Source organism: Lonchura striata, chromosome 9 (assembly GCF_050655825.1).
Source record: "Lonchura striata isolate lonStrDom1 chromosome 9, ASM5065582v1, whole genome shotgun sequence".
Lineage (NCBI taxonomy): Eukaryota > Metazoa > Chordata > Aves > Passeriformes > Estrildidae > Lonchura > Lonchura striata.
Window position 1 is genome coordinate 9,522,181 of NC_140711.1, and position 11,125 is coordinate 9,533,305.

Here is an 11,125-nt window from a genome sequence, read left to right on the forward strand (position 1 = left end):
AAAGAAGGAGGGGCTGGGAGAGAAAAAAAATGTATTTTTAGCCAGGAAATCTTTCAGTAAAATCCATATACTTGGAAGTAAATTAAAACATTGGAGTAAAAAGTTTCTAGAGGATGATTTCTTATCTGACCACCTTAAGGCAAAGACAAACAATGCTAGTTTGCCAATGAGAGTGCCTTTGTTAACTGTAAACTATATATAAACGGAGAACGTAGCTTTAACCATATTGGTTCGACCTATGCTCGTCCTGTCCGGCTTTCCTGTTTTATGAGGACCCTGGGTGCGGTCCCTCTCCATTTGCTGCTGCTCCTGACACCTTTCCACGAGTCTTCACCACGAGCCCACTGGCACGGGCACAGCCCCGAGCAGAGCAATGTGGGCAGCAACGCAGCAGCAGGGCCACGGCTGCAAGGAGAGGAGACAGCCTGGCCCGAAGGACAGCCTGGTAGCTGCAGGAGCTCTGCCAGGGACATCTCACCTTTGGCAAGGTCCAGCTGGGGAGCAGCGGAGGGACACCGTCCCCAGCCAAGCCCAGTCATGAGCATGAAAAATGATGGCCCTGCAGGTTTTTCTCAGGCACAGTGCCCATGGACAGCAGCTGGTCTCCAAGGAAGGATCACTGATATTATTACCGAGCAGCCTGGCTGCAGCACCCTTCCCACACCACGGCTCAGGACAGCAGCAAGGAAATCTGAAATCTGCTGAAGAGAATAAATCCCTCTGGGGCAAACACCAGGATTGTTATTCTGAATTCTCTATCTGTATCTGTTGTGGATAAACTTTAAATTAAAAACAACATGCAATAATTTGAAATAGTCCATTTCAGGTTTGTACAGCAACTACTTTATTATTTTCAAATGCAAATGTTTGCATTGTTTGCTATTTTACAATTTTACAAACTAGGTATAAAAGACCATAAATAAATGACATAAGTTATGTGTACCTAAAATTCACGGAGGGAGAAAAAAATTACAAATTAAAACAAAATAGAAAAATCTATATATCTAACCCAGAGATCGTTCAAATGCACGAACCAAGAAATGCTGTTAGATTTTTTCAGTATGAACTAAATTATAATATGCCTCATACATTCTAATTTACACAGTCCTTGCATATTCCAACATACTTGCAGTGATACAAAAAAATAAATGCACTCTCTTTTTATTTGTCTGATTAGTATTTCAGATTTTTTTTTCTGGTTATGAAAATGTCACATAAAAGAAAAATACTGCTTTTTAAGTCCCATTTACTGGTTACTTACCAGCTTTTTTTTTTTTTTTTTGTATTTTATACATATATATTTTTAATACATAAGATCCATCACAAAATTAGCACAGCAAGAAACCCAGACAAACATCAACCATTGGTGTGTGAACAGGACAATTGAACACACTCGTCGTGGGGGACAAGCGGTGGTGGCCTGTCCCCGAGGGCAGCAGTGTCTGGGGCAGCCTGTGGTGGCCCAGCCCATGGCACAGCTGGCACGTCCTGGTGCCCTGCCATGCCTCCCTCGCTTCCCTGCCAGCCTGCTGCTGCTCCTCCTTCAGAGCAGAGCAATTACCACGGAGGGTCAGCAACGGGGAAAGAGGGAACAGGAGCCACCTCGGGACACCAGGTCACAGCTCTGGGCAGGGCTGCAGGTCCAGACTGCCCCGCATGTGCCCGAGAGCCCCCGGGGCAGCACGGCCACCTGCCCCTGCCAGGCGCCTGTCCCTGGGTGCAGGCACTCAGCTCCACTCCAGCTGCCCACGCCGCACCAGGGTGAGGTCTCCAAACACAGCAAGCTCTCCTAGGCAGTAGCAGCATGCTGCAGCACTGCTCCTGGCCACGGAGCAAAGAGTGTCTTCTACTGCTCTTCAACTGCTCTTCAGCTGTACAAGGAACAGGACACAGTGCACAACTCTTGCTAACTGTTAACTTTACAGGTCCTGTTGCATTTTTGTTCCTTATCTGTGCTGGGAACGAGGGAAGTGTTCTGATTATTACGCTGCACACAGAGCGAGGTGCTTCTGTGAATGGAAGAACTGCATGTATTTGCTAGCATTCAACATGTCTTTAAAATCCTATTTTTGCAGATAAAAAAGGCTATGTAAGAATTCAGTTCAGGATTACCAGTGGATAGAGAGATGCAGGTGTTGCCTCCACCACCTTGCCACTGAGAAACTGGTCATTCTTGGTCATCAGCAGGGCACTAGTACAAATAAACACTTAACAAGAACCTTTAGCACCCTTTAGATCCTGCATTCATTACTCCAAAACTAACTTGAAACTGCCCCTGTTTCAGGCTGCAGAACTACTCAACAACGTTAGTGTGGCAGATAAAAAATACACTTACAGATACAGAAATTTCAACACTTTCTTAATGTGTGTGTTCTTGCTATCATTTCAGACATGAGCTATCGGCCTGGTCTCACAGGACAGAGGTGTTTGGGGCACATTCACAGGCAGCTCTACACATGAGGTGACTTGCACGCCAACACACGCACACGAGCACACGTACGCACCTTTCGGAGGAGATAATAATCCATTATCCATTCAAGGAAAAAAAATATATTTATATCACTGCAATGGCACCTTTAGTGTAAAATGTCACTTCAGCAATGCACACAGGCAGCTCACAGGAACTGGGCTCTTTGCTGTGGCACCTGGCCTGGCGTCCATGGTAAGATGTGTAGTGCTCTGTCACCTTCATTCGTCCGGGATGCAGCGGTGACAGCCAGGGGAATGAGGAGAGACAACAAAATATATAAATAAAACCAAAGGTAAGCAGAGAAAGCAGAAGAGGAGGAAAAACAAAATCCAGATGTCTGCAGGGCTTTGATACAGTACATTCCTCAAGTGACAACTGGGTGCTGAGTCTTAACGAGTCAGTTATCGCTCAGTGGAGAAAAACAACGGAGTGGGTGGCCCAGGAACAAAAAAAGAGACAGTAAAAGTCACACTCTCTTTGGGGACCGATGACTGTTCAGCATGTGTTTTCCAGAATCAGTGCCATGGAAGACGCAACTGTGGGTCCAGAAGGCTTCATGTCTAGTCTGTGTTCCTCCATGGTCAATGTGATCAACAGGACGGGCTACGAGGCTGTGAAAGCAAAATCCATCTCCCTGCACAAAAAGAGAACCCAAATTAAATGCATTAAACCACATGCACCAAGATAGACAGCCCAGACCTGCCCAAATGGCAGCGCTCAAAAGGTGGGAACCCTTTGCCTCTCCTGTCCTTCCTCCTTCCCTATTTCAAAATCTTGCTTCCATGGTGTACCTTACATACAGACATGCAATCAGCCATTCTATCTTTCTACCTATACTTACATGGGCCACCTTTTTTTTCCCTCCATCTGCTCTCTTCAAGCTAAAATCACGTTCCAGTGGATGCCCCTCATTGGCCATATTTTATTTCACAGGAAACACAACCACCAGTGGCAGTGCTGAAAACCCAGCATCTGAGCTGCCTTCACAGTTTTCATTCTATAGGGACACAGTTTTCCATTTTGTGTGGAAAATATTGCACTGTTTTGAATTACCACTACTAGACTCCAAGACAGCAATTTAACAAACTGGCCAGAAAATTGGGTGTATTTTGGTTTTAGATAAAAAAGATGATCTCAACAGAACGCAACAGATTCACAGCAAGGAAACTTCCAGTATCTCTGCACTGGAGAGGCAGAAGAATTTTTCCTGCTGAAAGTACAAATGTCAGGTCTTTAAAATGAGTAACTACTTCTTATGTTGCCTGGCAAAGTGACATTAAAACATGCTGGTTTAAGTAGATTTTTTTTAAAGAAATCTTAAATTTCTTGAAATGGAAAAGCTTTTATAAGTAATACTGAAGAACAGTTTATACTGAGCTGTCATGACTTGACAGGATCCAAATTTAGCATCTCATATTCAGAACAAGTTGTTCTCTGAGAGAGTTGGGAGTGAGGGAAAGTCAGTGGTTAAAATCAGCAAGTTATTGTTAAAAGTGACAAAAGAAGCGATGTGAGTGACAATACAGTATGTGTGATTTGTCCAACTGAGTGAACTGTTTTGGATTTAGGATAAACTCAATTATTAAGAAAGTTTGACCTATAAAGCCACTAAATCATTTCTGAATTTGCTGTCAGGTGTGGAGTAGGACCAAAATATTATAGACTAAAGAACTAGTCTTAGTGCCATTAAACGACAAATCTCACCTCTCTGACATTGTGCCTGGCACAGCTGAAATGCAATGTCAGTTCTAAAGGACATATCAGGAAAATCCACCTCCTGCTCAGCAAAGAGCAAGTGGCCCATCGTTTTTCTAAGGTCATCTCATCACTTTGGTCCTCAGAAGGACTTTAAAGGAATCTAACTTACATACTCTGTTCAAAAAGAGTCATAAAAGCTTAATGACAAATAAATTCAAGCCTCAGTGTGTTCAGAGCTTTACTGGATAAAGTTTTATCCTGTGTGACCTGCTGAGGACAACCACATTGCCATAGCAAGCCAGGGCACACTTTCAGTCACTCAACTTCCATCTATTCCCTAGAGAAGGCAGAGGACAGCTTTTCCATGCTCCCTCTCCTTGGCCATACCTGCAGAGGGGTGCCAGGCCCCAGCTGTGCAGTCTGCACCTGGCTTTCACACACCCACAGCTGCCCTGATAATCCCAGATACTCACCCCACAGGGCTGGTTTTCAAAGTAGATTTTGGTTCCCACAACTGATCCAACAGGATCATTGTGCACGAGCTGTTACCCTGCCTGACACCCATGCTGCACAAAACCTGCAAGGCAGCATGCTCTATCCCATTTTTTTCTGCTCCCCTTCCTATAAAACCACTGACACCACAACTGAAACACATCTTTCTAAAATCCAAATACTGTTTTTACTGCTGCTCATAAGAATGCAGGAAAAGTCTTTGGTTCTTCTTGATGCATTTATGAGTATTTGTACTTTACACTGTGGCATCTATTTATGTTGAGTTTTTCCAACCACAACATAAGGGCATCCCTACTGCTCTCAGTGTGAAATGAGGCCAAGCTCTCAGCATTGAGCTGAACCCTAAGACACTTCTACACCTTGTCTGCACACCCTACCAGGCAACACCTTGGGAGCAATTTGAGATAGTGCAATTTTCACTACCATCAAATAGAGCAAACAATGGGAAAGGCTCAGCAATTAGTCTGGGAAACCAGCACAGATTCTTACAAACCAATTAAGAACCCTAAATAACACATACCACAGCAGTTTCTTTATTTTCCCCCAACAGTGATGAAATCCTGGCACAGCTTACAAAATAAAGCACCATGAATACGTTGGACACAGTACTTCCACTGACCTTCCATGAGGCAAAGGGAGTAAGTTTCTTGAAAGAGAAAAGAAGTCTGAAAGCTCCACAGCCACGATTGTCACAGCTGACTACTGGCAAGATGGTCACAAAAGTCTTTCAGTGGTAGGCTTCAGCATGGCACAACAGCCAAGAACCTCCCCAGAAGTCCAGTTTTGCCCAGTAATCCACAGGGTGGGTCACTTCATGTCTCAAGCCCACGAACGGGTAGATCATTAATTGGCAGGCACTGATTAGCCACGTGATATTCTCACTGAGGTTTTTGCAAGGTGTTATTGATGCATCAAGTCTGCAAGGAATATCCTAGGGCAGATTCTTCATTCCAGTGAAAGATACACAACGGTGGTTTCACCCACAAATAAAACACTATGGTTGTAATCCTACAGGTCACAGGGAGAAGGAAAGTAACGCTGTTGTTTTTTAAGCACAGTATCTGGCAGCAAACATAGCATCAAAACTTGAATGTGACTTTATATTTATATAGATACATGTATTTTACATATCATTGATCAACAGAGAAGTATGTTCCAAGAAACCATTTGCTCCAGGTCTGGTTTCAAATGACGGCTTGTCATTTCTGGAGGCCCCCTCCCAACAGACACACTCGGGTTCCCAATCTGTACATCAAGCAATGCTGCAGATCTTTATTTCGACGGGCAAGGAGACGAAGTAAAAAAAGTGCAGTTCTTCAATTAAAGTGCATGGATGAGGTAAACTAATTTCAAGAGTTTTGAGTTTATTCAGTGCTGGCTCAGACGGGAACCATCCTGCCGTGCATCTGTTGCATTTGGGTGCGCATCGCTTGGACGCTGCTCAGGATCTTGTTCTGGTGCGCCAGGGCTGTGATCCCAATCCTGGCCAGGTCCCTGAGGAAGGCAAGAGAAGAACGAGGGGCTGAGAACAGGGGATCAGATGCTGGTGCAGAGAAGAATATTAAGAGTCAACCGCAAGCAGCATTAGCAAAAGCAGATGTACAGAAATGTTTAATTAAATAAGTGCAGGCATTGTGGAGGCATTTTAAAGTTATCCTCCATCCAAATGAAAGGCATTCCATTCCTTTAATGACTGTAATGATATGCAGCACAAAGCAAGAGAGGCTGATTAAATCCAGATTTACCAGTTTTTTTGTTATATCTCTGAGTACTTACTCCTGGTTCATATGCACCACAGCCTCTAGGGTGGTATAGCCAGCAGCTGTGAAGTTATCCTTGTATCGCTCCATTTTCATGGCTTGGAGCCAGTCACTGACAGAAACAACCGCCGAGAACTCAGGGGAGCTGGGATCCAGCAGGGCTGTGCTAGGTCTGGATGCCAAACAGTGAAAGGACAGAGAAATGGTGTCAGCTGGATCACAAACCACAAACCCAAGTTTGGTCTCTGCAGCGATTAACCTCAATGATGAGGGAAAGCAAGGGCAAGAGGCTGTGCCCAAGGAAACTGGTGGCTCTGCACATCAACTCAGATCAATGCAGGAAACCAAACAAGATGCAAAGTAATGGGCCAATATTTGCTAAGAATTAATTTGACCTCAGGTTTCTATTTTTAGTTTGAGATCTAATTTGAACCACAATACAGCTTATGACTTCCATCTCAGATACAACCAAGTTCATAAAAAATGCTTTTACTCCCCAAAACAAAGAAGATGGCAATGCTGGAAGGCTTTTGGCCTGCTGGGTCTGTGTCTCATGGGCAGCAATGCCAGACCTTGCCAACCCTGCAGGTGTCAGATTTCAGCTCAGCAGCTATAGAAACACTGCTGAAGTATGTGCAAAGAACTGGGAGCTCACACCCTGCCAGACTGGTTTGGAGGGTAAAACTCTGGGCAGGTTCAGATAACTCCTGTTTCCAGCCAGGTCTGCTCAGTGCATTCAATCAAACTCAGGACAGCAGGGAGTTAATCCCCTCTTTAATCAATCCATTCCTGACCGAGTGTGTGCCAGGAGTGGCGGGAATCACACAAGCTTTGATCTTTGTTTGCACTGTGGAATGTGCTTCTTATTTTGCCTTGCACAGTTTTGCCAATAATTATTTTTACATTTTCTTCTCTTATTAATACTGCATTTACTATTTCATGTATATCATAAGTCACAGTTTCATTAAAGCACTATAAATTACTGTTATCTATCTAATAAAAAAACTATCATTTAGCAATTTATTTGAAAATGCGCATCATCAAAGACTAGGTGTGCATGGTTAGGTCTTGCCTGAGGCATTGAGTACATGCTGGCAATACTTGGTTCAACTCTTTTACTGCATTATCTAACACAAGACCAATGACTTAACTTATTTATATATAATTATGCTTTAAGTATAAAGTAATATATTAATAATGTTATATGCATATTTGAAATTCCTATTCAGAAGAAAATAAAAATATTTATAAACAGCCATGAACGTGAAATGACCTTGAATGGGCTGTTAACTTACATACACACACACAGAGAATGACCTTGAACAGGTTATTAACTACTGGAAAACCTATATATTTTCAAAGAGCACCTGTGCATTGAAAAGAAAGCAAAATGGAAGGTTTCATACTGTGATTCTTCAACCAAATGATCACAGCAGATCATACTGTGATTCTCACCACTTAAATTATTTATGTCTTGAGGGAGGATACATTTTTGCCAGGCTCCCAGTGCAATTAGGGCAATCTGGAAGAGGTGGCAATAGTGGCCTCACAGGGTTAATGATCCCTCTTCTGGTGACATACATTGTAAGCAAGACTCACAGAGGGACACAGACGCTTAAAAAAGGATGTTGCTCCGTCGAGGCTGAGACAGAATCTCTGTTACTCCCCCACTGATTCAAGAAACTTAATTTTGCATTGTCTAATGCATATATTTGTACCTTTCCTCCTACTAAAAAACATTTTTCTATTACCTTCCTTGTTTCTTTTAAACTTTTTTCCCATATTTGCTGTAAGCAAATCTACCTGACACAGCAGAGACATTTGGACAAAATGGACCAAAGCTGGTAGAGATCAGTAAAGCTCCTATTACTTCAGCAGTGTTTCACCAGCTTACACAAACTGCTGATCTGTCCCAACAAAGCTATTTTGGTTTTATCCTACAACTGGGAGTTTTCCTTTCTGCTGCACTTCTCTTGCATGTACCAAGTATACCATGCTTAGCAAACAAAACAAATGTAATGCGGGATCGGTGGAGACATGAAACTGGCTTTCCACAAAATTAAATTCAAATTCACATAAAAATTAATCCACACCTTCCCAATGCCTGTGAGGCGTTGGCTGTAATGCTGTAATGCTCATTTACAAATCCTACACAAATCTAGGGTTTTTAAAACTTGATGATGTGCTTTTCCTGCAGAAAACCACATCACTCCTGTTAGCTGCACTGATTAAGGTGACCCTACCCACTCAAGCCCTTTCAGTGGGGGGAGAAGGGGAAAGAAGCAGCAAACTTTGCTTTTCAGCAGAGCTTGCCTGGATCAGGACATGCTTAAGGCTGTGCTGGAAACTCGCTCAGCGTTGATGTGATCCAGCAGCAGCTCTGCTCACTCCCCTTTCCTCCTGGCAGGGCTGGTGAGCCTGGGTGCCCCGGGGGCCACACGGAGCCAGCGGAGTCCTGCACTCACCCACGCAGAGCAGCGGCTGCTGTGCAGGCTGGCCCTGGGAGCTGCATGCCTACCCTCCTGTGCCACCTGCACTCCTGTGCCACCTGCACTCCTGTGCTACCTGCCCTCCTGTGCCACCTTCCTTCCTGTGCCACCTGCACTCCTGTGCTACCTGCCCTCCTGTGCCACCTTCCTTCCTGTGCCACCTGCACTCCTGTGCTACCTGCACTCCTGTGCCACCTTCCTTCCTGTGCCACCTGCACTCCTGTGCTACCTGCCCTCCTGTGCCACCTTCCTTCCTGTGCCACCTTCCTTCCTGTGCCGCCTTCCCTCCCGTGCCGCCTGCACTCCTGTGCCACCTGCACTCCTGTGCCACCTGCACTCCTGTGCTACCTGCACTCCTGTGCCACCTGCCCTCCTGTGCCACCTTCCTTCCTGTGCCACCTTCCCTCCCGTGCCGCCTGCATTCCCGTGCCGCCTGCACTCCCGTGCCACCTGTCACCTCCCCTGCACTCCCTGGTACGTCCCAGAGCACAGCTGACCTGGAGCTCTCGCTGCCTGTCCTCTTCAGGCTGTTGGGGTTGCGGATGAGCTTGTCCAGCATGTTGACGATCTGCCCAAATTTGGGCCGGTCGCTGCGCTCCTTCTGCCAGCAGTCCAGCATCAGCTGGTGGAGGGCGATGGGGCAGTCCATGGGCGGGGGCAGCCGGTACCCTTCCTCGATGGCTTTGATCACCTGCAAACGCCACAATTAGGAAGACACTGGAGAACATCAGACACGGCTCAGTCCACCAGTGTTTGTCCTAGGGCCATCCAGACTAAGGTGACAAATCCCCAGTTAAGTGATACAACATGGAAAATTGCACTCGGACTCAGACAGCTGGTGGTCTCAGAACTGTCATTTCTCCTCAGCAACTCAAAACTAAAAGTGTAGCCAGAGCAGACATCAGATACAGCAGGGCAATTTGTCACAAAAAAAGCACATGGGATGTCAGAAGAGCCCTGGTTAGAAATAAGCAACTAGCCTCATTGGATAGAGAGCTGGAGAAGTAACAGCTCTAGAGCAAGTCTTTACTATCAGTCAGTTTTGGGTGCAGTATGTTGAGACTGTATTTTCCCCAGCATTTTTAAGATACAGCAGATCACTCCCTCACCCCTGCCCTCCCAGGCTAGTTCATCTCTTGTCAGTAAAAGAGGCCTTGCAGAGAACCTGTTCTCTCACTGCTGTATGCTCTGAGCCAAGAAATGCAGAGATGGGAACCTTTTTGTGCAGCTTTACAAAGTCCAATACATCTTAAGTATGTATTTCATATTTAACAGAACCCAGAGAAACTCAGACTGAAATCACTTCAAACCCTCTAAAAAGCACTCCAGAAGCTCTAATGGCTTCTTAGCTCTCTCAGGAGAATGGGACACAACCAGAACTCAATTCTGACATGACAAGGACATGACCCAGGAGCCTTCAGATCTGAATTAATCAATATGACACTGCTGGCAGGACTCACCATGAGACTAGAGACCAGGAGTGCTCAGAGACTGAGTTGCACTAAATTCTCTCCTTCTGGACTTGTCCAATTAGTGGCTAAAATCCACTGGGAGGACAAGGTGAGGGATATGCTAGCATTATTAGCAGCTATTCAGTGACCACAAATAAAGTGGCTCTCACTCCTCCAGAAAATATGAAGATCCTTTTGATTTCTCTTGATTCAACACACTGAGTATAATTTGAAATCCACTTCTGCTTTGTTGTGAGAAGCACTGCTCTTGCCATCATTAAGGAAGAAAAAAAAGCATGTCTGTGCTATGGACTGTAAAGAGTGTGCACAGACAGTAATATTGGCTTTCCCTGTCTTGTTCAAGCCAGCTTTTCAACGTGGCCTAGCAGTGCAGTCACAGTGAACACCAGCCCAACATAAACAGCTCTAATAAAAGCATTTGTTTGTTGCAGTGAGCTCCACCGCGCTGTGCAGACATGCCTGATATAACCGAGACACATCTGGTGTTTTATTTTCTTGCTAAGTCTTGATGACTTCCTGTTAGCAAAAGGAAGGCAAGATTGGGTGCCAGAAGAGACATTTCACATCAGAAGGAAATTAAAGTTATATCCCCCATTTAGATTAAATGCCATCCACATCTAGACACTCTTTGAAAATGTTCAGCTCTACAGAAGAAAGCAGATGACTTGTAAAATGCCTTAACCACTCCCATGGCTGTATATTTAGATTACCATTTTCTTCTTC

The 11,125-nt window shown here is 44.8% G+C and overlaps 1 protein-coding gene across 1 annotated transcript in view; it reads right to left on the bottom strand.

Annotated features, from left to right (window-relative positions):
* Positions 1-820: 820 nt before the first annotated feature.
* Positions 821-11,125, bottom strand: part of EPHA4 (EPH receptor A4) — a 104,544-nt gene continuing 94,239 nt past the window's right edge. Inside the window, exons 15-18 of the mRNA XM_021553675.3 lie at positions 9,428-9,621; positions 6,458-6,613; positions 5,301-6,175; positions 821-3,104 (exon numbers count right to left, since the gene is read on the bottom strand). Coding sequence (XP_021409350.2) covers positions 6,061-6,175; positions 6,458-6,613; positions 9,428-9,621 — 465 coding nt within the window. The 3' untranslated portion in view covers positions 821-3,104; positions 5,301-6,060. The remainder of the gene's footprint in view (positions 3,105-5,300; positions 6,176-6,457; positions 6,614-9,427; positions 9,622-11,125) is intronic.